At 40.5% G+C, this 27,862-nt stretch overlaps 2 protein-coding genes across 5 annotated transcripts; one reads left to right on the plus strand and one right to left on the minus strand.

Annotated features, from left to right (window-relative positions):
* Window positions 1-605: 605 nt before the first annotated feature.
* Window positions 606-4,508, minus strand: C1H12orf73 (chromosome 1 C12orf73 homolog). 2 transcript variants are annotated; one of them, XM_039502923.1, is made up of 3 exons: window positions 4,356-4,508; window positions 3,814-3,956; window positions 606-996 (listed from the first exon to the last, which is right to left on the minus strand). In XM_039502923.1, the coding sequence occupies exons 2-3, from the start codon at window positions 3,919-3,921 to the stop codon at window positions 901-903; spliced, it is 204 nt and encodes a 67-aa protein (XP_039358857.1). In that variant the 5' UTR covers window positions 3,922-3,956; window positions 4,356-4,508; the 3' UTR covers window positions 606-900. The 2 variants fall into 2 exon arrangements, with proteins under 2 accessions (XP_039358857.1, XP_039358867.1); XM_039502933.1 differs by lacking the exon at window positions 4,356-4,508 and adding an exon at window positions 4,257-4,331.
* Window positions 4,509-4,534: 26 nt separating this feature from the next.
* Window positions 4,535-27,592, plus strand: TDG (thymine DNA glycosylase). Of its 3 annotated transcripts, none has more exons than XM_039502868.1 (10): window positions 4,535-4,741; window positions 11,517-11,665; window positions 16,118-16,335; window positions 16,853-16,922; window positions 21,031-21,166; window positions 21,260-21,342; window positions 21,426-21,520; window positions 23,009-23,180; window positions 23,498-23,626; window positions 25,272-27,592. In XM_039502868.1, the coding sequence occupies exons 1-10, from the start codon at window positions 4,629-4,631 to the stop codon at window positions 25,409-25,411; spliced, it is 1,305 nt and encodes a 434-aa protein (XP_039358802.1). In that variant the 5' UTR covers window positions 4,535-4,628; the 3' UTR covers window positions 25,412-27,592. The 3 variants fall into 3 exon arrangements, with proteins under 3 accessions (XP_039358802.1, XP_039358821.1, XP_039358811.1); XM_039502887.1 differs by lacking the exon at window positions 4,535-4,741 and adding an exon at window positions 4,847-4,865; XM_039502877.1 differs by lacking the exon at window positions 4,535-4,741 and adding an exon at window positions 6,439-6,607.
* The last annotated feature ends 270 nt before the right edge of the window (window positions 27,593-27,862 follow it).

Here is a 27,862-nt window from a genome sequence, read left to right on the forward strand (position 1 = left end):
TCTCTTCCCTTCTTTAAATTTTGTGATACATTTCTTAAAGCAGCCCATACCGAGATGTTCCAATATTCAGGAAGGGGAAAGGCACACACACACCAGGACACTCAACTCCACTATTTCTGCCTTTTCCACTCCATACAAGAACAGCAGCTACACTGAATTATGCATAAACAGTATTATGAAAAAATGATGATTTGCTGACAAAATTTCTGATGAGAAATCTATCATAACTGCTCATAAAAGCAACAGTAAGCAAAGTTCTACTTAACCTCATATGCAGATACCATGTATATATGCACGTACAACTAGAGAAAATATTTAAAGCATGACTCCGTAGTATTAAATGCATTAAATGTCCATGCTGTTTTTTTAAAAGGCTAATCAATTCAATGTGGTGGTGCTTCAGAAAATGTCAAGCCACTAGCTCTAGTGATCTGTACTAAAGAAGATGACTTCTGAGTCTGCAGAGCATTCTGTAATTATAATTTTTTTTTTACATTTTTATTAATCCTAATAAAATCTTGTTAATTTTCAAATTCCTAATAATTCTTTAGACAAGGAGCCAATATGAATACTTTCAATAGATGTTAAAAATTCTTACAGAGTAATCAGGACAAAAATATATATATATTCTTTTGAAAACAAAAATACAAGGAGTTTTAATGAACAACTGGCTGGATTTCTGATAAACAGGGTTCCTCAATTATTTCTTACATACAAGTTTTTTTTGTTTTAAATAAATAGAAATATAGAGTTACAGGACTACAGCATTTCATACATGGACTTTGGGTACAATTTTCAGAAGTGCATAAGTCCCAATGACTTAGGAAAATGAGACTCAGGACCCTAAGTTATTTAGGCACTTCTGAAAATTCTACCCTTCATGACTTCAATATTCTGTGGTCATTGTTGTGAAGTATGAACTTCGCTTGGGCTTTGTTTTAGACCCAAGAGTTCCGTTTTCAGTTCTCCAGGCTTAGGCGGAATTTCAGGTATAGTCTATAAAATAAATAAATAAAACAAAGAGGTCAGTGCTCAAAATCTGTGACTGAGATATAGAAAACGGAGCTAAACAAAACAGAAAATTAGACATCCCCTGAGAGGCAGAAAAAAAACACTACATTCAAGTTACAATTTTGTCTCCCTCTTTCTTGAGCTAATTGTAGACTGATCTCTAGCATCAAACAAATTTCTTTCTAATTCAGCTTCAACTTCTTGCAGCTGGCAATTTGATTTTAGTCCTTTGAAACAACTTGATCTTGGGGGAGGTGGGGAATACCTTTTCTAAGGAACCCTTCCCACAGTGCTAAATTCCATTCCAGGGATGGATATGAGCCACTGAAACCTGGTTATTTTATAGGACATTATAAGTGTGGCTGGCGTTTTAGTTACTAGTGATCTGGAGTGGACTGTGTTTTCACCATCTCCCTTAAGAATATAGCTCAAACTGATGTATCCTTCCCTTAATCTTCATGTATTGCCACATGGTTTCCTGATAAGCAGCTGTCTCACTTCAGTTAAGTCATCCACCTTTGTAACCGCCATTCCAGTTAACCTGGTCAGGGTGCATGTGCATAAGGACTCCCAAAGATACCATATTCTCCCACCATTTTCAAATTGTAAGTGCTTGGCCACAGGAACAAGAACCTCTTCTACTCTTCAGAAGAGGAAAGTCGCTGTATTACATGGCCAGTATACATTTAAATTGCCAAAGGGAGCTTCAGATTACATGCCAAACAGGGGTGATAGTGGAAATTCACATCCTCACCAGTCCTCACACTGGTCTTGAAGATGAGACACCTACACTGGGGGGAAAAAAACCCTTCATATTATTTAACCTTTGCTGCTTTTAAAGCTATAAGCTCTTAGACTCTTTGCTAGTTTAAATAACTACAGATGAGCATTTTGTACAGCTATACGTTTTGTTTTGTCATTATATGTCAAAGAAACTATTTCATAAAATTACTATATACTTCCTAATTATTAATCTACTGGTAGGAAAAGTATCAGTCTAAAACTGGGAAGATTCTTCAAGTATAAAATTTTTCTTTTTAAATAATTCCTATTTTGAAAAGGGCATTGTGAAACTGGTCTTTTGTTTCCTCTACTAGAAGGCAAAGCTACCCCACCACTTTTTGAAATAAAGTTACACAAGCTTAAACAACAAAAGCTCTACAGACAGACAGAGTGGGATGGCTTATAGCTTGCAGAAGCTGTAGGGCATTGGTTCGAGTTTAAACCAGGTCACCAGTTAGCATCTGACAGCTGTTGGATTAAGAAATCGGTTCAAATGAAACCACCCTGTACCTAGTGATTGCAATGTGGACACATCTACCACCACCACAACTGGTACTTTTGTTAGCAGCATTATGAGAGAAGCCAAAGATCTAATAGGCATGGAAACAGATCTAATAGGCATGGAAACCCTCGAAGGATTGCCTCTAGATCAGGGAGAAGGAATACTGGTGGGACCCTGTGGAGTACCCTGTGCTGGTATTGCCATAATATGCCAAAACATCACTCTCCAGGACTGCAGATTTTAAGTATTAAATTCAGTTTCTTTTTAATGTATTTGCTTTGAACAGCAAAATGTTGATTCTATTTCCTCTCCTTTTTTGGGAAAGGTGGAAGACTAAATAGAAAGAGTGTGTGATATTACAGTGTGAGCATAAATAGATCCATCTGAGAAGATAATAAAGGCTCAGTTACAACTGCGTGAATAAGACAGCACCTGTTTATATGGGAGCCACACTTTGCATCTGCACAGCTGTGGTAATAGTAGATTATGCTAATGTATAAACAAGGCAACAAAGCCATGTTAATTTCAGCTCCATTTTTTGAAGCAAAGGAATATTGTGGGAAGAGGGAATGTTTTCCTAACATAAAAGGGACAAAGGAAGAAAAAAAGAGGTTGTAAGAGTCAAGAGCTCGGAAAAATATAGAAGGTAAAATGCAAGCTGTAAGAATCAGATGTCAAACCACTGCAATACTTTTTCTAACATTTGATTTGCATAGATTTTTCACCCCTTGAATCTCTAGACAAAGCAAACTACAAATCTCTACCAAAACTGTAGTATTTCACCTGATTTAGGATTGAATTAATTCACAAAAATTTCACATACTTTCCACCCAAATCATAAGTAGATCCAACTTTGCCCAAAAGTTCACTTCTGAGCTTTAGGTCTTAATAAAACAAGTTTACTTTTTCCTGGTTCTGTGTCTAATGCCTTTAAAAATGAAGATTATATACTTTCAGGTCCTGGAAAAAGTACCACCTCTGCATGTGGTGTCATTTTACTACTACAATCTGCTTCCCAACCAAGCTGTGAAAGCAACTAACTGCTGACTCGGATTTAAGCACAAAAAAACCCACCCACCCTCGTGCTGGTATTACTGACTTGGGATTCTAGCTTTTCTAGTCAAGAGTGGAAAAGAATCTTATAACCCCATAGAAAAGGTAACTTTACTCTGACAAAAATACTCCAAGAAGAGTGCCAATTTTCATTGCACATACAGAATGTTTTACATTCTGGATAAACTAGATAATTTCTTTTAATGTCTGATGCACATTGCTATTAATAACTGAGGAAAAATCCTGAGACATGACTTTCTAGCAGCTTCACATATTTGCTTCTTTTTCCTTATTCTTGGACTGACAAACAAGCATATAAACATTTTGAAATAGAAGTATTTTGGTACTTTTGCCACAGTGACCTTAACAATGTCACTAAACAGCATTCCTATAGGAGAAATTTCAAAACACATATTACTTAGCAGTTATAAATAAAATGAAAATCAAAACTTTAAATCACTTACAAGATCAGGTCTGTAATATCTATGCACAACTTCTGCACCTGCAAACATAGCCAATGTACTTGCACTGAGCATTTTCAAGTAGCGAGGCCAAGATACCCCAGCAGGCATGATGACAGCACTTGAGATTTGAGTACTCCAGTTGACTGAGTGAAGAAGTAGGGGGAAAAAAGTTGCAATCATTAGTATGCCAACTAGCCCATTCTGAAATACAGTTCGCCCTATTAGAATTTGTTAACAAGAAACTGCATTTGGTTAAATCACATCCACCTTCGGTAGGAAATGGAGATGGGGACGGGAGGCCTTTTGCGATGGAGCCTTACTTAAAAAGTTTAAAAGCAGGTAAAGAAGAAACAGTGCTTTTAAAATGTTCAAATGTTTTCAACACACTACAGAGGTAACCGCTCCCCACGTGGACTTCATCCGGTAGGATTCTTTGTCCTTACCCCAAAGGCAACTCCACAACTCTGGAGAGAACCCTACTACCCAACCACGCTACACACACCATCCTTTGCCGGTGATTGAGGCATGGAAAATGCACCTACTTGCACGCAGCAAAGCTCTACTAGGCTGGTCTGACAGCAGTTTGGTCTCTGCCCAGGACACATTAGAAGGCGGTCTCGGCTGACAGGCTCTCCGCTCAGAACAGCACCAAGGCCCCAGAGACAAACCAGCCAGCCCATCCGTCTGCAGCAAAGGAGGAGCTGAGCAACTCTCATCAAATCATGTGACTCAGGGCAGTCACGTCATCTCTCAGGTGACTCTAGCATCTGCTACGGAACTACGTGCATTGCCAGTCTGTCCTCGCTTCCCCGCAAATGGGAGATCGCCCTAGGGAGCCGCTGCTGCAAGGCCCCCTTCCACACTGGCTGGGGAGAGAGGATGCTGCGGTGATTAGGGAGGCACCCTCACTGGTCCCGTGTTTGGCTCCGTAAGTCTCTGTTCATTCATATCCCTGAGTGGTCTAACGCATCCCTCAGAGACACTCTGCTCTGTCCTTAATACACGACAGGGGCCTAAAGGCTTAGCCCACTGTAGAAACCCACCCCCCTGAGGTAAGATTAGCATTAACTGAGTGATTACATTAACAATAAAATACTGTAGTAATAGGGTAGTAACTCCTAACACTAGTAGTTGTAGTTATGTTAACAATCCAGGAAGAGTACAGGAATTGCCGTGGTTCAGAACGACTGGTGTTTTTCATTAGTTGTCCCGAGTTCTTGGTGTTGTGTGATTGAGAAAATCTCCGCTTTGTGTGTGTGTGTTTTTTTGTTTTGTTTTGTTTTTTAAGTTTCTAACCCTCGTGATTGTGGGGAGAAAGCTTGGAAATGTGATAACTAAAGGCTCAAAGATAAGAAGGCAAATATTTTATGTCAATCTCATATTTGGGTCCTGATGTGTGTTTTTTGATGCTTTGTGATAGCGGAACTGTAGTTCTATGGTAACACTAGTTGCCTTGTTACAACAATATAGGCCCTACTCCTGCAAACATTTACATGCTTTCTTAACTTTGTGTGAACCATGATCTAGCAAGGCACTTTTGCATGTGCTTACCTTTAAGCATAAGTAGCCCTGTTGGGTTCAATGGCCCTAGTCACATGCATACAGGAAAGCACTGGTACGAATGTTTGCATGATCAAAGCCACAGTAGCCATATGTCAAGTATTGGGGGTGTTTAGTCTGTAGCCACAAAAACAAGGAGTCTGGTGGCACCTTAAAGACTAACAGATTTATTTGGGTATAGACTTTCGTGGGTAAAAAACCCACTTCTTCAGATGCATGAAGAAGTGGGTTTTTTACCCAATAAGCTTATGCCTAAATAAATCTGTTAGTCTTTAAGTAGCCATATGGAAATATACTAGTCCTCTATTGTAACTCTGTAAGCTGCAGTGTTAAGAACTGTTACTGTGGAATACAGTGGTATTTTCTTTTAAAGGCTTTGGCATGTCCTTTAACAGTTACTATAGGCTGCTTATTGGATTTCTTCTCTTGCCTTGTGTGATTTTACTTTTCGGGCATGCACTTCCATTGATGTGCACAGAGCAACCAGTAGTGTGGGCAGGTTAGATGGACTGTCTGGCAAACACTGATCACATTCTGTCTTTATTCTCCCAAATAAGAAGTACACAGGCGCTTTTTAACGGCTTATGGTCAGCGATGCCTTAACTGTGACCAAAGCCCGGCCTCTCATCCGAATCCTACTTCACGGTGGCTCCGTTTGAGAGCCACATTTCCTAGGAATGTCATTTGCTAGATTACGGATCCCCTCTCTCTAGCCCCAAGACTCTCACAGCCTGGCCCATGTTCACGTCTGTGAACGTGTCTAGTGTGGACCCAGTCGCGAGTGTAGCCCGGTGACCACCCCCGCCCCCCTTGAACTGCCAGGAGAAAAGGCCTGAAAGTGGGAGGGAGTCAGAGAAAACTGGAGCCAGGAAACAATCCCGGCGCACGTCAAGCGTCCGGGGTCTCTCATCCAACGGGCGGGGGGAAGTCAGTCAGCCAACTGGCTGCCGTGGTACGTTCCGGCCCTTGGCGGCGCGAGCAGAGAGGCCCCGCCCCCTTTCACCCCATTTCGCCTCCTCTGCCTTCTCCCCACCCCCGCGAGCCTCGTGGTCATGGCCCGGCGGGTGCCTGATCCGGATTGGCTGCCCCGCCCCACGTGACCGACCGCTCGCTCGGCAGGCCGGTCGGCGGCGCTGTGTGTGAGGCGGAAGGGGTCGGGGGCGGCTGGCGCGCACGGCAGCCCGCTAGGCCGGACGCACCAGCGCCCGGGGATGGAAGCCGAGGAGCCGGTCAGGTACATGGGGCAGCCGGGCCTAGGCCTGGCGCGGGGAGGCCCCTGCCGCTGCTCAGCTCCCCCCCGCCCGCCGGAGCCGGCTGCCTGGCTCCCAACTGCGGGCGCTCGCGCATGGTGACGTAGCGGGGCGGGGACTGGGCAGCCGCAGGGGTGACGTCAGCGGGCGCTTGGCCCGTCTGTCTGCGGCGGGTGAAGGGGGTAAAGCGGGAGGGGCCTATGTCTGTGAGTGGATGGGGGGAGGGGGGTGTCCCTGTATATACTAAGCGTTTATGGAGCAGGGACCCCTGTCTGTGAGTGGGAGTTTGTGCCCATATGTGGAGGGTGTATTGAGCAGGGGCCCTATGTTGGGCAGGTCTATGAGTATATCTGGGGAGGTATATCTGGAGTAGTAAAAACAGCAAAGAGTCCTGTGGCACCTTATAGACTAACAGACGTATTGGAGCATGAGCTTTTGTGAGTGAATACCCACTTCGTCGGATGCATGTCATCTGGAGTAGGAGTCTCTGTGTAAGGGTTGCAGGAGTGGATCTGATGTCACTGGCCTGTGCTTGGTACAATACTGCTTAAAGATAGGTTTCAGAGTAGCAGCAATATTAGTCTGTATCTGCAAAAAGATACTTTTGCGTAAAGATACTAAACAGTGTGCACTGTGGCTAATTGCCTCCCAGTCACCTAGGCACCTGTACCATCTTGCAACCCAGAGTGCTGCACACACTCAGTATGTATTAGATAAAGTAAAATAATTTGATGGAAGATTAAGTAAATTCAGAGTTGGCAAAAGTCAGGTAATTCTAATTGTTGTATGTAGTGTTATTCTAGCCATGTTGGTCCCAGGATACAAGGTAGTAAGGTAATATCTTTTGCTCAACCAACTTCTGTTGGTGAGAGAGCCGAGCTTTTGAGTTCACACAGCTCTGCTTCAGGTCAGAGTTCTGTATGAACTCGAAAGCTTGTCTCTCTCGCCAACAGAAATTGGTCCAATAATAGATGTTATCTCACCCACATTGTATCAATTAATTCTAAGGCTTGGTCTACACTACAGAGTTAGGTCTTTGTAAGGCAGCTTACATCAAGCTAATTCTGTAAGTATCTACACTACAATGTTGCTCCCACAAAGTGGTTCCCAAACTGGGGTTTGTGAAATGTTACACAGGGTTCTCGGGGGGAAAAAATCCCTAATGGCAGACAGAGCTGTCCATAGGGACCTCGGGCAGCATGGGGCCAGCAGCCCAGAGCCTTGGGGACTTCCAAGAACTAAGCAGATCAAAGCAAGCATATCTGTCACACTAAGGAGATTTAAACTTCAAGACTCCTTATACGAAATAGAAAGGGAGGTGGATATTTTTTGCTGTTTTTAAAATTAAATAGGCTGCTAGTGTTGTTCCTAAATTATTATGAAGAACAAGTTTAAGCTTTGTTGTAACATGCGTCGTTTGCCGGGACTGCTCAAGACTTGAATGCTTGTGTAGGAGGAACTCTTTGAGTTGGCTTCTTAAATACCTTCATGCTGTTTCACATCTGATACTCCTTGATGAAACATAGGAGCCAGAGGCGCCAGTGCCAGGGGGACGACAAGAGTCATGTGCCGCCCACGCATCGGTGCCCCTCCCCCCTGTGGGTCCCTCCACTTTTTTTCTGGCAGCCCCTGTGGGCCCTCCTACTTTTCCAGCTGTGCCCCCCAGTTCCTGGGGTGTGTGGGGGCTTCGCCCCATACCCCTTTTTCCCACTGGCACTTGTGAGAGGAGCCTTGTCTTATAACAGGCTTAATCAAAAGTGAGATCTTGGAAGAGTGTTGCCATTTTCATAATATAATAAAAATACTGTAATGATAAATAATAATAATAAATAGTGTTTATATTTATATTTTTATAAGCATGTCATAAAAACAGATTTTATATTTCCAAGATCACTGGTGTTATAATTTATGCTGAGGTAAAGGAGAAAATCCCTGGAAATATTCATTTTTTAGGAGGGGGTTCACAAGACAACATTTTAGTGAAAGGAGTTTGCGGGTTGCTAAAGTTTGGGAACCACTGCTTCCACTGATGTGGATCCCCCACTACACCGACTTAATAATTCCACCTCTGCGAGAGACGTAGTGCTTAGGTTGATGTAGTTATGTTGACACACTGTCTATGTAGATGCTGCGTTATTTAAATTTCCTGTTGGTTGTCAGCTCTGCACAGGACTCACCGCTGTCAGTGCCCCACACGGTTAAGTTGGTGGAAGCACTCCTGGTGAGGATGCGCACCACAGACATACGGGGCGTAGGGTGACCATGAACCATCACAGTAACTACTGACTTTGGCCTTGCCTACGCTACCAAATTAAGTCGAGCTAAGTTAGTTGGACAATAGCTTTAACTCAGCTAGATTGCCCACACTCTGTGTATTTGATGTTATACTTTTAAGAACATAAAGTGTAATGTGTTATAATTAATGCTAAGATTTAGTCACAGGTATTTTTGGTAAAAGTCATGGACAGGTCATGGGCAATAAATAAAAATTCACAGCCCATGACCTGTCCATAACTTTTACATAAGAACATAAGAATGGCCCTACTGGGTCAGACCAAGGGTCCATCTAGCCCAGTATCCTGTCTTCTGACAGTGGCCAGTGCCAGGTGCCCCAGAGGGAATGGACAGAACAGGTAATCATCAAGCGATCCATCCCCTGTCACTCATTCCCATCTTCTGGCAAACAGAGGCTAGGCACACCATTCCTGGCTAATAGACATTGATGGTCCTATCCTCCATGAATTTATCTAGTTCTTTTTTGAACCCTGTTATGGTGTTGGCCTTCACAACATCCTCTGGCAAGGAGTTCCACAGGTTAACTCTGCGTTGTGTGAAGAAATACTTCCTTTTATTTGTTTTAAACCTGTTCCCTATTAATTTCATTTGGTGATCCCTAGTTCTTGTGTTATGAGAAGTAGTAAACAACACTTCCTTATCTACTTTCTCTATACCAGTCATGATTTTATAGACCTCAATCATATCTCCCCTTAGCCATCTCTTTTCCAAGCTGAAAAGTCCCATTTTTATTAATATCTCCTCATACTGAAGCTGTTCCATATTCCTAATCACTTTTGTTCCCCTTTCTGAACCTTTTCCAATTCCAATATATCTTTTTTGAGATGGGGCGACCACATCTGCACACAGTATTCAAGATGTGGGCCTACCATGGGTTTATATAGAGGAAACGTGATATTTTCTGTCCTATTATCTATCCCTTTCTGAATTATTCCCAGCATTCTGTTTGCTTTTTTGACTGCTACTGCACATTGACTGGATATTTTCAGAGAACTATCCGCAATGACTCCGAGATCTCTTTCTTGAGTGGTAACAGCTAATTTAGATGCCATCATTTTATATGTATAGTTGGGATTATGCTTTCCAATGTGCATTACTTTGCATTTATCAACATTAAATTTCATCTGCCATTTTGTTGCCCAGTCACCCAGTTTTGAGAGATCCTTTTATAGCTCTTCACATTCTGCCTGGGTCTTAACTATCTTTAGTAATTTTGTATCATCTGCAAATTTTGCCACCTTACAGTTTACCCCTTTTCCCAGATCATTTATGAATATGTTGAATAGGACTGGACCAAGTACAGACCCTGGGGGACACCACTATTTACGTCTCTCCACTCTGAAAACTGACCATTTATACCTACCCTTTGTTTCCTTTCTTTTAACCAGTTACCAATCCATGAGACCACCTTCCCTCTTATCCCGTGGCAGCTTACTTTGCGTAAGAGCCTTTAGTGAGGGACCTTGTCAAAGGCTTTCTGAAAATCTAAGTACACTATATCCAGTGGATTCCCTTGGTCTACATGCTTGTTGACCCCCTCAAAGAATTCTAGTAGATTGGTGAGGCGTGATTTCCTTTACTAAAACCATGTTGACTCTTCCTCAACAAATTATGAGTTTTACCAAAAATACCCATGACTAAATCTCTGCTTCTGGGGCCCTGCTGCCCTGGTGGTGGGGGGCCTGCTGGGGATGGGGGGAGCTCTGCTCCAATGCTGGGGGTTGACTCCCCCATTCTGCCCCCCCTCCCATCCCGGCTGCTGCTCCTGGGGACTGCTCTCCAGACTGCTGCTGTTCAGGTGGTCCCCAGGGCACCCCCAAAACCACTGCTCAGGCACTCCCCGGAGTCAGCCACAACAGCCGTTGTTCCGGAGGTCTCCAGAGCCAGATGCCAAGGGCCGCCCAAGCAGCAGCCGGTGTGGCTAGCTCCAGGACCTCTGCTCTGATGTTCACCGGGACCGCCCCCAAGCCCACTGCTTGGACGGTCTGCGGGACCAGACACACTGGCTGCTGCTCAGGTGGTCCCTGGAGCCAGCTGCCCAGAGCATCCCTAGCAGCAGCTGGCCCTGGGGACCGATGAAGCAGCTGGCCCTGGGTTGCTCCAGCAGTGGCCAGTGCAACTGGCTGTGGGGTGCCCGAGCAGCTGTCCCCAGCCACTGCGGAAGTCATGGAGGTCACGGAAAGTCACGGAATCTGTGACTTCCCACGACCTTCGTGAAAGAATCACAACGTTTAGTTATAATTGTGTTATAGAAAAGTGGAAGAAAAGAAGGCATATATTTAATGTGACTATAATAATCTGAATATTCTGATTCTTGTATGCTTAATATTAATTAAAAAGGAGATGGGGTGTTCAGCAATGTTTGATTCCCACTATGTGATCAGAAGTATTGGCCATTTATTTAATGGAATTGGATATTCTACGTGTTGTTGTAATAGACTGTAACTGGAGAATATAACATGCAGTGTATGCCAACGCTGGTTAGGAATGCCATGATTTTTATTTTGATTAAGTAATGTACTGAACAGGTTATAAACTTAAGAAAATTCTGAAAGATTAATGTTATATGGCTAACAATACTGACTTTTTTCTTTTAAGATATTATTCTCCTCTTCAGCAAGCTCAAGCATTTTATACATTTCCGTTCCATCAAATGATGACTACAGCTCCTAACATGGAAATTATGAATGAACAACAGACTGTAGAGGGCATTTCAGATACAAACTTTGCTCAAGAACCTATTCAAGGTAGTGTGACCAAATTAATATAACTTTATAAAATTAAAATCTTGATTAACGAGGCTGAAAATGAAATTGATACTTAGTAGTTGATTTTCAAGGATAATTTGTCTTAATAATTTGCTTCTGTAGTCTCCTGGTTTTTCTCTTTTTTGGCAGTTTTTGAACAAGTGTTCAGAACAGGGCCGGCTCCAGACCCCAGCGTGCCAAGCGCGTGCTTGGGGCGGCATTTTGCCGACAGGGCGGCTCCGGCGGACCTTCCGCAGGCATGCCTGCGGGAGGTCCGCGGGACCAGCGGACCTCCCGCAGGCATGACTGCGGAGGGTCCGCTGGTCCCGCGGCTCGGGTGGACCTCCCGCAGGCATGACTGCGGAGGGTCTGCTGGTCCCACGGCTCGGGTGGACCTCCCGCAGGCATGCCTGTGGAAGCTCCACCAGAGCCGCGGGACCAGCGGGACCTCCGCAGCCACGTCTGCAAGAGGTCCCCCGGAGCCGCGGGACCGGCGACCGCCAGAGCGCGCCCCGTGGCGCGCCGCCCTGCTTGGGGCGGCGGGATTCCTAGAGCCGCCACTGGTTCAGGAACTTGTTTTTTGTAACGTTTCTAAAAGAATAATAAAAATATTGCAGCATGCATATAGGAAAATACAAATGCAAACCCTGGTTGTAGTTTTGACATTGCTCAGGCTTGCCAAATTCTGATCTGTCATGAGTGATCATTTTCATAGGCGAGTAAACTACGATTAGTTGATTTTTGAGTTGTGGTTTTTCTAAATCAGTCATCATGGTAAAAGGCCAGCAGCTAGACTTTTTGCTTCAGCTAGTAAATGTTCATAGCAATTTTGTAAAATTAGTATAGTAGGATCCTGTTTTACTGAAAGTCTTTATTATGGTTACATATTTAATTACTGTGTTTTTGGGGTGCATTATAATCATCTGATTTTTCAATTACTACTTTAAAAACTAACTTTAAGCCACCTACAAATATGCGAAGGCTAGAAACCATGCCTTGAGATACATTTCAGTTCTGTGCTCTGAGTATTTCTAGGTAGCCCCTATTTTCTTTCTTTAGCCTTCATATATATCGTCTATTTATTAGTTTTGGTGATAAGTATGCCAGAATGGGAACCTGTGTAATGATGTCACCTTATTGCTTACTACTTGTAACATCTGCCATACTTGAATGCTAGTTCTAAATCATTAGTAACTGCACTTTTCCACTATTTCAGAATTAATCCTTTATCCATATTTTGAATATGGGTGTGAGTCTCTCTGTACTAACATAATGCAAGAATGTTAAATCTGGGATGATGGCATCCCAGGCCTAATTATGTGCCACATCTACATAAATATTTACTTTCACAATAGTTGCTGTAACCCTTGGCAAGATTAAATTGTATAGTGAATCTCCATCTTCTAGTTCAAGCAGTAAATGCTCTGGTCACTCTAACAGAGACACTATATTATTCACTACAGTTAGTGCACAACTATAGTTAGGCATCTCTTGCATGGGGAGAGTTGCATGTTGTGATGAGGAAACAGTGTCTTTTAATTACACTTCCATCTGCTTGGAATTACTAAAGATTTTTAGAAAGTCAGACCAAATAGTGTTCTGTTATTGAGCTATTCCAGGTCTTGCTGTGAACACTGAGAACTAGATGAAGTCTCCACAGGCTTATTAGCAGGGCTTGAAAAACTAACTAGATACTTACTAACAAGAGGACTAAACCTACTCTCTTGAGATAGATATGAAAGACCAGGGTGGTGTGACTCCTCTAGTGAGAAGCCCATCAACTCCCAGCCTTGGGAAGGGAGAGGTTTTTGGGATTTCCTGTTAGGATGCTGTCCCTGGACCCTGCTTGGGAGCTCCATCTGTAGTGATAGTCTGGGTAGTAGGTGTCTGATAAATTTGAGATTCAGCCCTGTTTTAGCTGCTGGGATTGAGGAAGACATTGCTCTTCTCCCTTGAGAGTCTGGCTACTGCGAGTAGGGGTGGGTCTCTTCCATTCTGTGACTACTGGCAAAGATTTCTTGCTCCTGCAAGGAGAGGAAGAGGGAGGGAAATCGGTTGTTCTACCACTCCCACAGACTTCAATTTTTTGGGTCCTCCTTCCTTGTGAATAACTCAGTGCCTGACTGCTGTTGCTTAATTCTGCATAGTAGCAGTGAAACAGATTACTGTGGTGCTAATTTTGCTATGCTGCTGCTTGGCAGAGTGCCACAAATGCACCAGGGATGTCTGCAGACTTGAAGGCAGTGTCTCTCCATTATATTTTTCTCATCTCAAAGATTATCCTCATGCTGAAAGTTTTTAAAAAATAAAATAAAAGCTTAAATTTTGCATTAGTTGATGGGGTTAGACTTATCACTTGCCACTGTTAAATGGGCATTTGAGTTTTTTAAGCCCTGTTCATTAGTGTCACCATTTTAGGATGTCAAGTATCAGAGTGGTAGCCGTGTTAGTCTGTATCCACAAAAACAATGAGGAGTCCGGTGGCACCTTAAAGACTAACAGATTCTTCAGAAAAGTGGGGGGTTTTACCCACGAAAGCTTATGCCCAAATAAATTTGTTAGTCTTTAAGGTGCCACCGGACTCCTCAATGTTAGGATGGTGGGCAGAAAGTTGTCACTAGGATCACATATCATGACCAAGGTAGTGTCAGAACTGATGGTAAATATAGAAATTCTGTGCTATAAATTTTTATAAAGATTTTTTTTCTCAGCTGCATGAATTACTTTCTGTTCATATATATCCTAGATACCAAATTCCCTTCTGGTCTCACTTTTTGTCAAATGGAAAGGATAATGGTGCACTCAAATTTTAAGTTATGCCTCAGAGATTGTGCAGTTTTATTTAGATTTCCTCTATATGCTGTAGGGTTGGGTTTGTGGTAGAAGCAAGCTTATATCTTATATTGTATGTTATCTTTATTATTTATCTTCCCTCTTTCTTTTGATATGCCATTCACCCAGCACATTGAAGTATGCTAGATGCTAAGAAACTGTGATCTCTAGTCATCAGCCTTTGTGTATATATAAGCTGAAGTCCCCTATAGCAGAGTAGAACTTAGACTTTACTGCTTCTACCTGCACCCACAAAACAAAAGAAAAGCTTATGACATTTTCTTACCTCTTGAAGTGTTTCCAAGGCACTGGTGTATATGACATATTGGCCTAAGTTATCTGTCTGACTACTGCTATCTTGATTTGTGTTCTGCAGCCACAATATTGTAGTTTCTTCCACTGTGAGAACTAAAATAGTGCTAGTTTGTTCAGGGTTGGGGTTGTTTTTTTTTCCAATTTATATTAACTTTTGTCCCAAAAATAAGGGAAGGGGAGACAAAAAGAACAGGAAAGGAAAGGGGGGCGTGGAGGGGAAAGGAGAGCAACATCTCAGTTTCCATCTGCTTGGAATTACTAAAGATTTTTAGAAAGTCAGACCAAATATTTTCAAATTTTATTTGAGATCCCTCGTCTCTGACATATTACCTGTTCTTTAGCTGCTGTCAGCAAAGTAGTTGTGCCAAGCTTCTAACCATGGAGGCTGTCTGCTCTGTTATCTAAGCAATATGAGCTGGTGGCCTTTGTTTTTTAAATAAATTTTACTATGCATTCATAGTGGCTACTCTGATTATATGTGCATGTAGTTTTTGCTCTGCATGTATTTTCAACATGGAAGAACTTTTAAAGGTTTTGTTTGTTTTTTGAACGATTCTCAAATAGTGAGACAAGATGGGGCAGCTAAGCATATAAGAAAATATGAAAAACTCCCAGTATTTACTGGGCTATCAAACGTGTAACTCTTCAAGTCAGTTATAATTTATAGCTGAACTATGACGTGTGTCTATAAAGGGTTATCTGCAAAACTTAAATTCTTGAGTAAAGTCTCAGATCGCCAAAGAATTGGCAATAGGCATAGTTAATTAGGTGGTATGGTAAGGAATTTGTATGTGGACTCTTCTTGAGAACATCTTAAATTTTCTATAAAGTAACCATTTTTGTGTGTGATGTTCATTAAGCCAGAACCATGGTTTTGATTTAGGTGATCCTGTCAAGTGATATTCCCAATGAGATAAAGTAGCACTCCATTGGACCATGAGTCTAATTTTCATCACTAGCAAATGAAACCAAATACTCCCCTTTTACATGTCCAGCAACTGTCAAAGCAAAATATGCCAGTACTGTCGGTCTGTCAGCATGAACCTAAACCTCCACAACTTCACTTTCTGACATGGGCTAGTGCTGTTCACAGACCAAACGTGGAATACAGAGTTTCAGCTGAAGGCTGTTTTGTGTAAGGATTATTTTGCATGAATATTATGAAAATGAGAGCAGTTTTTAGTAGACAAGTTTAAAATTTGAGCAGCATATTTTTGTATTAATGTTTGACATCAATATTATTAAAAACAGTTCTACACTGTTAGAAAAGCCATGCAAAAAGGAATCTATTACTTTGTGTTTCAGAAGTTACAAAGGGAAGGAAGAGAAAAACCAAATCAGCAGAGCCAAAAAAACCAGCTGCTAAGGCAGCTAAATCAACTAAATCAAAAGGCAAACAAGAAAAGATCACAGATACATTCAAAGTCAAAAGAAAAGTGGACCGTTTTAATGGTGTGTCTGAAGCTGAACTTTTGACCAAGACTCTTCCTGATATTTTGACCTTCAATCTGGATATTGTAATTGTAAGTCATACATTAAGTGACATTTTCAAGTCTGTAACTCATGAATTATGATTTACTTTACTGTTTATCTAGCATTTTTATGATGAGGTTTCACAGGATAAAGTAACATCCAAGTTGTTGTTTGTGTACAGTAGCGTCACACTTTCTGTCAGGGATTATAGTAACAGCATTCTAGTTTATGAAAAAACCTTAAATTTAAATATAAGGGAAGGCAGAAACTGTTCATACTATTATTGAGTGTTCTTTCCTTATTGTTTTCCCCCTAAGTGCTACACCTAACTATTGTAAAATATATGTTGCAGTAATGCTATAACATTACACCTATAAACTGAGATCTTGTCTTAAATTTTTTAAATCTTGAAATAATTGAAAATCGTTAATTGAGCTATGATTCCTAGGTTTGACAAATGCATTATTATGCAAGTAATAAGATCAGTTTAAATGTATTCCCTTTTCCCTTCATTATTTTAATAATTATGTTTTTGAAGCTACAATTTACTGATGCTTTGCTCTGTAGATTGGCATAAACCCGGGTTTAATGGCAGCGTACAAAGGGCATCATTACCCTGGACCTGGAAACCACTTTTGTAAGTTTGTTCTTTTCTTTTTATTGAGATTTGCAGAATTCTGTCATAATATGACAATTTAAATGAGGCTGTTTGTATTTTCAATTTTTTAAACACACTCAGCATTGTCTGTAATTTAACGACAAGCACATACTACTATGTTTTATCATGTAAAGCCACACAAACAAAACAAAAGTGGGTCATCAATGATTCCTCTCATCTTGTTTATAAATGTGAGTTCAGAATTATGTAAACAGTTACAGGATTATATAATTGAAAAAACAATTTTGTTTAATCTTAGTTTATTACCGCATATAATTAAATCAATCAGATTACAAGTATTTGAGTTTTCATGGCTTTTTTTTAATAAGTGAGCAGTCACCAACTTTCAGAATTAAAAACAGAAAAACAACCACCATTTTTCCCAAATATAATTTTCGGAATGCCCTACCAGTTCTGTATTTACCTCTTTATTAACAAACCTTCTAGATGTCTGAATAAAACACAAACCCTTTTCCCCTCTACTCTTCCAATTCACCAAACTGGTAGTTTCTAACATTAATGGTACACCATATTTGAAGTTTAAAAAAAAAATACTGCCATATCTTTACGACTGCCTCATATTTATTTTAATAATTCTGGACACTTTTATTTTTCATCTGAATGTTGCTATTGGTGTAGAAGGGAGAAGTACAAAAATTGACTTAATTTGTGATTCACTGTAAACAAACTAGGGCTTATCTACCACTCCCTGTTGTAGGTAGGTGCATAGCTTGTTTTCAGGGTTCTTTATAAAAGACTATCTGCCCTTCATCTGTGTGAGCACCTGTTGATGTTAACAGGAGTGACAAGTCCATATTAAAGGCTGTGTATGAGACACAAGTCTGATGCCTACATCTTGTACTGGGTTTTTGTGTTAATGGATTTTTCATTTATTTTCCTCTGAAATGAGTGTCACGCTGTCTAGAGTGGCTCACAACTTTGAGTGCCTACCTCAGGGCAGACACCCCAACCTGGCCGTGTGTTCTATAATTAAACTTCACCAAGCCAGTAACAAATGTGAACCCCTGGATTATTGCAACAATCTTAACACTGAGTCACGGACAGTACCCTTAAACTCTCCAGTCTATTTTGCCACCGAGACAAACTGGACTTAGTGAAAAATGGTCACTTACATCAAAAAAATCACACCACATTTAGGTTGCTTCCAGTCCCATGAGACTAGTCACTTATCCCTGATCGATTGGTACCCTAGGTCTTACACCAAAGACAATGCCTGTAGCCAGTCCTGTAACCAACTGTCTAAACATTTTAACAATTAAAAAAAAAAAGAAATAAGCGTTATTTATGGATTACAGCAAGCAAACGTACATACAAATGAGTTTCCATCTAAATCTTAAGAGTGACAGAATTGTAGTGATCTATCTATCCAAATTGTCTTTCAGGGCAGACCCTGGAGGATCTCTGGGGATGTCTGGCTTCAATTTAGAGTCTCTGGGCCCTTCTGAATTCAAAAAGCCAAAAAAATGCAGTTTCTTCTTGACAGGGATTTGTATTCTTTTCCCCCAGAGTACAAGATGATGGGACGACTTTAGGTGGGAGGGGACCAATAAACAGTCTTTTGTCCTCTGATGTCCCACAGCGGTTTGTCCAGTGTCTATGGGCCTTCTTTGGTTGGGCAGGAGACAACACCTCCTGTGACAATCTAGTATTTCACACTTGATAATGTTTTTCTCCTGACTGGAGAGATTTACCGTTTCAGAGTAAACATTTAAATACTACCTTATAACATGGGCTCTAGAGATTAATGCATGCAGCAACATACAAGCATTTCATAGGGTATGTCTACACTACAAAATTAGGTCGAATTTATAGAAGTCGGTTTGGTGGTTTTTTTTGTTTTTTTTTTAAGAAATCAATTTTATACAATCGATTTGTGTGTGTCCCTACTCCAAGAGTATTAAGACCATTAACTCGGCAGAGTGCGTCCACAGTACCGAGGCTAGCGTCGACTTCCAGAGCGTTGCACTTTGGTAGCTATCCCACAGTTCCCGCAGTCTCCGCCGCCCATTGGAATTCTGGGTTGAGCTCCCAGTGCCTCATGGGTCAAAAACATTGTTGCAGGTGGTTCTGGGTACATGTTGTCAGGCCCCCCACTCCCTTCCTTCCCTCCATGAAAGCACCGGCAGACAATTGTTTTGAGCCTTATTTCCTGGGTTACCTGTGCAGACGCCATACCACGGCAAGCATGGACCCCGCTCAGCTCACCATCACCGTATGTCTCCTGGGTGTGGCAGACGTGGGACTGCATTGCTACACAGCAGCAACTCATTGCCTTTTGGCAGCTGACAGTGCATTACGACTGGTAGCCGTCATCTCCTGAGGTGGTCAGAGGCACCTGGACATAAATGGGAGTGACTGCAGGTCATTCTCTTTTTAAGTTTCGTCTCATGGAGATTCAGTCCTGTCTGCAGTCGTACTGCACCGTCTTTTGGGTTTGTGCTGCATGTTAACTTGAAAACCGCAGCCCTTCCTTTTAAATTGCCAACCCATTTTAAATAAAGAGTCTACTCGTTGTTCTCTAAAATGTGTCTTTTTAACTACCACTCTCCCTTTTGAGCAAAACCAACATACAGGTGAACTGGTCTGGTCCCCAACTATGAGGTTGTCAGTTTTTAGCTAATGGGTGCAGCCTGGGAAAGAGCTGGCATCTAATCTGCCAGCATCACAATGAGCATTTGACTTAATGTGTATTTTATCATGAATCAGTCCAAATATGTGCATGCTGATAAAACTATTCTGTAGTATGAAGATGCTTGTTTACAGTGAGCCAAACTAAACTTGTCATTTTAAACTTTTCATGCTACATCAAAAATTGGGGAGAAGCAGAAATAGTACTGAAATATGTAAGATAAGAACTTACTTTTTTTGTACTTAAGTGTGCTTGCTTTACGCTGAAGAGCTCCATGGCAGTGTACAGCACATAACATGACTCAAGTAGATTAACATTTTATTATATTTATTAAAATTCAAACAATCCATGGTCAATACAAAAAGACAAGTGATGGCAGATAAGTTAGTAAATTAGACTAACAATAGGCATGCCAAAAAATATAATGGAAAAAACCAACTCTGAAATGGTGGTAATTGGTGTGAGTTTATATGTAGGGGGAGAATAACAGATGAACATCAAGGGGCGTGGCTTTCATAGTAAAGATTGGATTGGTTGCTGACTGAAGACATGATATCGAGAGCCATAAAAGTCAGGGTATGTGTTGAACATGTGTAGCAGTTCAGAGGAGCCTTGAGGAGATCTCATATGTAGCCAGGGCTTGCACCATTTTGGGTTCCTAATATGAACAGTGTCAACTTGCTTAATATCAGAACAGCCTAGATTTTTGGAGACTTTCATTATAAAGATAACTAACCTTTCAACTTTGTTTGCTTGAACAGTATTGCTTTCTTTTCCTGCTCTTTGTTTTGAACCTCTGGTAGTCTGTAGTGGTGTGTCGTTTGGGTTTTGTTGTTGTTGTTGTTTTTTGTTTTGGGAGCCTCTTTTTGTTTGTTTTATAGCCCTTGCAGGAAAGGAAAAATTGCTGAAAATGTGTTCTCTCCAGTACCACAATGAATTCTCCATACCTAGGATAATGCTTCTAATGCTAACTTTGTGGTCCTGGGCTTCACAAGAGGAACTAAATAGAATAATGTGGAAATAGATACTGATCATAGTTGTTCCATTTTTACTTAAGTCATAAAATTAAAGCTCCAAATTTAACTTTTAGGAACAAAGTCCTGTTTATGGAAACAAGGAATCCGGTGGTGGCATTACATTTTTCAATAGGGATTTTCTGTCTTGAAGCGGTATAGAAACAATGGTCGCTAGAAGCAGTCTTTAAATAAATGTAGACAAGGCAATCATCTTCTGAAATAAATGGTGTTTGCTTAACATGGAGTATTTCTTTAGCATTCCAATACGATATACTGGGCAGTCCCTTTTTTTTAATAGCTTTTTTTTTTTTTCATTTTAGTATCTCCTTAGAAATAAATATTTCATTATAGTATTTTGGCACCTTGATGTATTTCGGAATGCACATGAGTAAAATGCATATTGTATCTTCTCTCTTCACAGGGAAGTGTCTCTTTTTGTCTGGGCTGAGTGAGGAACAATTGAACCATATGGATGACCACACTTTACCACAAAAATATGGTATTGGATTTACAAACATGGTGGAAAGAACAACACCAGGTAGCAAAGACCTCTCCAGGTAGGAAAATGCAGGATAGTACCATATTTAAACAATGAGTAGTAGCCAAGGTCTTAATCTTGAATGCAATTGGGTTTTTTTTTCCTCATTTAGCAAAGAATTTCGAGAAGGAGGACGAATTCTGATGCAGAAATTACAAAAGTATAAACCTCGCATAGCAGCTTTTAATGGAAAATGTGAGAATCTTAATTTTGAATCATTCTATCTTTCCAGCAGCCTTCTATGTGGCATATAATGATCTATCTTCATTTCATTTTAGGTATTTATGACATTTTTAGTAAAGAAGTTTTTGGAGTAAAGGTTAAAAAATTGGAATTTGGATTACAGCCCCACAAAGTCCCAGACACAGAAACTGTAAGTTCTTGCAAAGTTATTTCAACACTAGTGAAACCAATGAAACCTACTTACTCCAGTGGTGAATTTTGCCCAGAATGTGTGTGGGGAAGTGAAGGGGTCTTACTTAAACAGAAGAGAATGGGATTGGGCAAATATAATCCTTTTCTTCAGCCAGACTTTTGTTGGGGTTTATAGGTTTGCTTTTAGAAATGGTGTATTACTGTCAGGAGGATAGTTACATGCTGAAAGGGATCTATAGTCTGAATAAAAGAATTTATGTACCATCATGAATACCCCTAATTCACCCACAAATAGTATATTATAACTTAACAAGTATACCATTCAGAAACTCAAATCCAATCTAAATACTACAGTATCCTCCCTTCTCTTCTCTCCTGTCCCGCTTTCCCCCCCACCCCCGCTCCATACACACCCACAGCCCCCTTCTCTGATAGCAAGGCGCCGACTCCATGGGTGCTTCAGGGGTGGAGCGGCCACCGAGGAAAAATTAGCAGGTGTTTAGCACCCACTGGCAACCAAGCTCTTTCCTCTCCCCCCCCTCCCAGCGCCTCTCCCCGCCAGGAGCCCCACTGGTCACTGCTCCCCCTCCCTCCCAGTGCCTCCTACCTACCAGAAACAACTGTTTCACAGCATGAAGGGAAGATGGGGGAGGGAGGAGGCAGGGAAGGGAGAGAGTGGGGGTGGGAAGAGGCAGGGCTGGGGCTCAGGGGAGGGGAGGGTCGAACGAACACTCTCTCTCTCATGGATGACCATGGCACTGGTCCAAGCATGAGGGAGGGAACAGTCGTCAGGCACTGTGCTATTAGTGCTAGTAACAAAATTGCTGTATCTGAGCATGCAAGGTGATCGGTACTTTTAAATGCAGCCTTCTAAAGGTTACTTGCGGTTGCACTCTGTTGAATTTTGATGTTTCAATAAAATTCTTTGAGGAAGAGTGTGTTAGTGATGGACTGTAAATAATGAATGGACCATAAAGTACTAGCATAGATGGACTATACATAGACTTGATCCACAAACTGTTCTTAAAATACTCCTTCGATGGACACCTTGAATTTTAATATTGTATCAGTTTTAAGATAAATAACCCCATGTAACATGTTGGTTGTGTTCTAATTAATAAATATTGCAATAAATACATAAACACTACATTATTCATAAATAAGTATTGTAGTACTTCATTGGACAAGTCACTTAATTTTTCTGTGTTGGTTTTAAATCTAGGGCAGATCCTCAGGTGGTGTAAATTGTCATAGCTCTGTCAGCTGATGATCTTACCTCTCTGTCTGAGGTAAGATCCTCAGCAGATAAGCAAAAACAAGGAAGTAAGTATTACTCCATCTTCTGAGGATTAACTAATGTTTGTATAAAGGCTTACAAATATATAAAAGTGGTGAAGTGCTTAGTTATTCTTGAGTTTTTACATATTGTATGCTTTACTGACCTTTAATTTAGCATTGCTTCCTTTTTGTTGTCTCTCTTGTCAAGCTCTGCTATGTTATGCCATCATCCAGCGCAAGATGTGCTCAGTTTCCACGTGCACAGGATAAAGTTCATTATTACATAAAGCTTAAAGATTTAAGGGATCAACTGAAAGGCATCACGTCAAACACAGAGGTGCAGGAGGTGCAGTATACGTTTGACTTACAGCTTGCACAAGGTATAGTGCTTTTTTGGTAATCTTCCCTTAAAATTTATATGGTAGCCATATCATGAGATAGATAATATATAGAACCAGCCGTTATCAGGGTAGAAGGAAATAAAGTATTATAGGAAACATGTAACTATATTCCCTCTAATTTACAACAAACTGTAGAACTAAGCATGTTACTTATTTAATCTTTTCTTAAAATCTGAATTACCCATTATCTCATGGAAGGTGGGATAAGAACTTACATGTATACAGTGTTGTGTGATGTAATGTTCATGGTTTACTATTATCCTGAAGATTAACATATTTGAGGCCTTTTTCTCCAGAGGATGCTAAAAAGATGGCAGTTAAAGAAGAAAAATATGATCCAGGTTACGAAGCAGCGTATGGTGGTGCATATAGTGAGAAAACCCCCTATGAGCATGAACAGTGTAACTTCGCTTCAAATGGAACAGGTAAAAAGTGATGCTTTTTTTGCGGCTTTTAATCCCCAAGTCTTTCCGTGTGAAAATATACTAGGGATTATTTTTCTGCATTTCTGCTGTTTCAGGCAGTTTTTGTTTAAATGCTGTTGTACTTCAAAACTTTAAACTGTTAAAGTTATAATTTCTTCTATATCATTTTGTCTGGACATTAGGGCCCCCTTTTCTGTTTGAGGGGAAGGGGGGAGACTTTTTCTTTCTTTTTTCCTGGACACTATCATTTAAATAAAATTATTTTCTGCAACTTCAGCAACTTTCCCAAGATCAGATTTTAGGGATTCTTACACAAATCTGTTGTGTAAAAATAACTGTAATCAGTTACAAGTCATATATGGAAACAGCCTAGTAGAGCATCATAATTATCATTTTTTGCCATAAATTTACATAGTGCTTTTCATTACAAAAGAAATAGTCATTACCTCTGAACTTATACTCTAAGAATAGCAAGACCTGACAAGTGATAAAAAAGAGAGAAATAAGGTTATCCTGTTCATCTTGCTACTGGTGACGGAGGATGTATTCAAATGTATTTTTCCTGTATCAGGGTGGTTTGAGGTTCCCATGTAACTTCATAAATTGATTTGAAGGCTAGTGTAAATGCAAATTTTTGTATTAATACACTGTTAAGACTGAGAAATAAAATAAAATTAAAAAAACCACAGACTGTATATAGTGTATCCCGTTTAACGTTGTGTAGGAAACCTTAACTTTTGGTATTCCCCAACTTTTGAGAGCACTGTCTTAACCTTACATCAAAACTAGTTTTTGCACTTAACTTTTTCTTGGATTTCTAATTGTAAAGAGACATTGGGTGTGGGGGAGAAAAAAAGAAACATGGAGCTTGTGTATGTTGTGGAGCCTGAATGTTTCCTGACCTAGGACAGAGCTGCCGTCTTGCAGAGCTTTCACAAATAGACAATTTCAGCCCCAAGTGAGTTTGAGAAAACTATTAGCAATAGAAAAAACACAAGGGGAGATAGAATGAGAGTTGGAACTCTGACTGTAGCAGAATAGCCATAATTAGGAATTCTGGTTTTCACTTCAAACCAAAAATGGAGGAAGTGTCATTGGTCACTGAAGGGGTTTAAATTCTATATAGGGGAACTAATGAATAATTACCAACCTCTGATAAAGGTCTTTAAATTTCATGTCCTAATCTTGCGCTCTCATGTAGATTGCTGCCTATATTGCTTCCTGTTCATGATCTTTCAAGTTCATTTCTTATTCTCATATAATAGCTGGAACACAGTGGGGTTTGGTGTGGGGTTATGAAGACTGGGTAGGCAGGATACAAACAAAATTGAGGATTTTTAAATGTGTTTTCTGTGTGTTCATTGCTAGTGAAACAACTGATTTCTGCTCAAACTTAGTCACAATTCAGATAAAAAAGTCATTTTTTAGGAAGTTAACGTGGACTAGAGAGTGATCAAAAGTAAATATTGAAAAGGAGTTAATGTAAAAACTGAACATGTGTCTAAGCATCTCAGCTAGCAGAGCTAATTGAAAAATGGGGGTGGGGGAATGCTTGGAAAATTCTTTCATCAAAATGAACTTTTCTGAAACTTTCCTACAGCTATGATGCCAACTAAACTAGTAATACTTTTGTTTGTTTTTCTAGAAGCGAACAATCTAGGCTACAGTGGGGGGTCATCCTTTGGTGATATTCCTAATGGACAGTGGATGATGCAGTCCTTCACGGACCAGATTCCAGAATTCAGTAACCGTGGGGCACAAGAGCAAGAAGAAAGCAGTGTGTAAAAGCTGCCTCTTGGGCAGCTCTGCATAAATGCTGCAGTTTTAATGCAGTTATCAAGAATGGTACCTCAGTTCTCTAACTGAAGCATTTTAATAGTATTTTACCTGTTATTTTATTATAGTCCAAACCAATTGTGTGGTAGATTTAATCCTATGAAGTTGGTAATTTTTAAGGAAATGTCCAACATTTTAAAAGAAAAAAAAATAAAGGTAGCCCTTTTTGTATATGAGTTTTATATTTAACTTACACCATTTCTTGCAGTTTATGATAAACTGCTTTCTCGTATGTGAAGACTGATTTCTTTTGGGGTTACTTTAATTCTGTAATTTGTAGTGCAGTAGTCTGTGGAATTATACTTTTTACTGATTCCTTCTTATGGGGGGATATTTCATAAGCCTTTTATATGCAGAGAGAGGAAAATGGGAACATGAAAGCCACTTGCTGATTAGGATTACCACTGCTGCTTGACAGTGTAGCCCTGCTCTCACAGGGAATAGGGTTTTTTAAAGTCAGTGTAGTTACATGAATTGTGCATTTTCAAGGCCTGCCTTCTGTTCTCTGCCATGAGTGAGAGTTTCCCACTTTGCTTTCCAAGCTCCAGCTCCATTCAGCTCATTTGCCATTTGGCACCTGGAGTTCTAAGAAACTTGAGACCTCATCTCCCCCACCTTGTAAAGGGGGGAGGAGAATCCAGTTTGTTGAGCGGGGGCAGGGCTTGAAGACTCCTGCTTAGTTGTCTTGTAATAAGGCTGCCTAGTATCAACTTCGCCCTCAAAGAAATAAGGTAGAGCCTGCTGGGATCTGTGGAGCTGAAGTGCCCTTCCTCTCCTCCATGGCTGGTCTATGACTTCCCACTTGGTTTACACTGAGCAGCTCCTTATAGTGCAGCAATAGCACTAAATGGGGGGAGAGAGAATACCTCAGTACTGGCCAGTTTAGAGAGCATCCTTGCAGAAAATGGGGAGGCCATGCTCCCTGGAAAATCTAAGATTTGCACATGTCACCAAAAGGGAAAACTGGCATGGGGTTGGAACAGGACTGAGGATAATTCTTAAGATGTTCTGTTCCTTTCCAAAATAGGAAGGAATTGAGAACTATCTCTACGAGTTTAGGGGGATTTCTCCTCTTGGCTCCTCCCAAAAAATAATTTATGGTATGAAGTTAAAACCATGGGCAGCTGGTATGTGAATATAAAGTCAACCCTGGAAAATACAGTCTTCTAAAGTACTTAAATAGTTTGTGTTTCTAGACAAACTTTGACTTATGTGGCCAATATAATATTCAGGGAGTGAAATGAGTTTTCCATGCTTCGGTATAAAATATCACTCTTTCTCTTTTGAATAGAAAAGGGAAGATATGGCTTGAAGTAAAAGCAATAAGCTGATCAAAACATTTAATGTTTTGGTGATCTTATGAGAGTAGGTGCTTTGTATACTTGAAATATGCACAAACTGTATCTTCTTAATCCAAACTGGTCAGATATTACACTTCCAGAGATTTTATCCTTTCTTCCACACTTTGGCAGTTGCCATCATGGATTGAGTGGATCCAGGTGATATAGAACCTAAGCCTGCTAATAACTTTGGATCTCACACACACAGGAAGCACACTGCCAGCTCAGTGGGAGGCAGGCATGATGTTTACAGTTCTCTTCCCTAGTTGTTTGTCTTAATCCTAAGAGAACTTTTTAAATCAAGACAAAATGTGCATTGTGGTTCTGATCATGTTTGTGAGCCTCAGTGTAAAGCTGTTCATTATATGGTCAAAGATGTATGGAAATTGTTCGTTCGTTATTTAAAATGTACTGTATCATGTATCACTGTTTACATGGACATGTTCCTGCAGGTGCTCAAAAGTGCCTTGCATCAGGGATTTGTAACAATTCAATTTATTTTTCAACAAAAGTATGTGAAGCATGTAACTACTATTGCTGAGTAGACAGTGCAATAGTACATAACTTCTGTAAAGGTGTTTTTTTTAATTTGAAGGGACAGTTCTGTTCTTTGGCAGAGGCTCCTACTAGATTATGTAGGTATAAAGTAGAGTTAAATGTACAATGAGCGTTTTCATTAAATATGGCAAGTAACGTGTGCATTCTCTCTAATTGGTGCTGTAACAGAGGTTTTAAACCCATCTTGAAAATCTAATGATGTTTCACAATAAAATCAGGAATTGTATTGGAATATCTTGTGTTAAAGTGTGATATGTTGCCCTCTTACTAGTGATGGGATCTGATTATGATGCATGTAAACACCTGCTGAATGGTTTCACTGTAGTGTTTTGAAAATTAGACCTATTGAAATGTTTCATTCATTTTGGTTTAATGCTGCTTTAAAAAACTGGACTAGAAAAGCTACAATATCTTGTACTTAAACACTAAGTACTGCTGGTGTAGATTCAGCAAGCAACTGGAACCTTCTTTAGAGGATACAAGACATTGCATTGAAACCCAT

This window comes from Mauremys reevesii, linkage group 1 (assembly GCF_016161935.1).
Source record: "Mauremys reevesii isolate NIE-2019 linkage group 1, ASM1616193v1, whole genome shotgun sequence".
NCBI lineage: Eukaryota > Metazoa > Chordata > Testudines > Geoemydidae > Mauremys > Mauremys reevesii.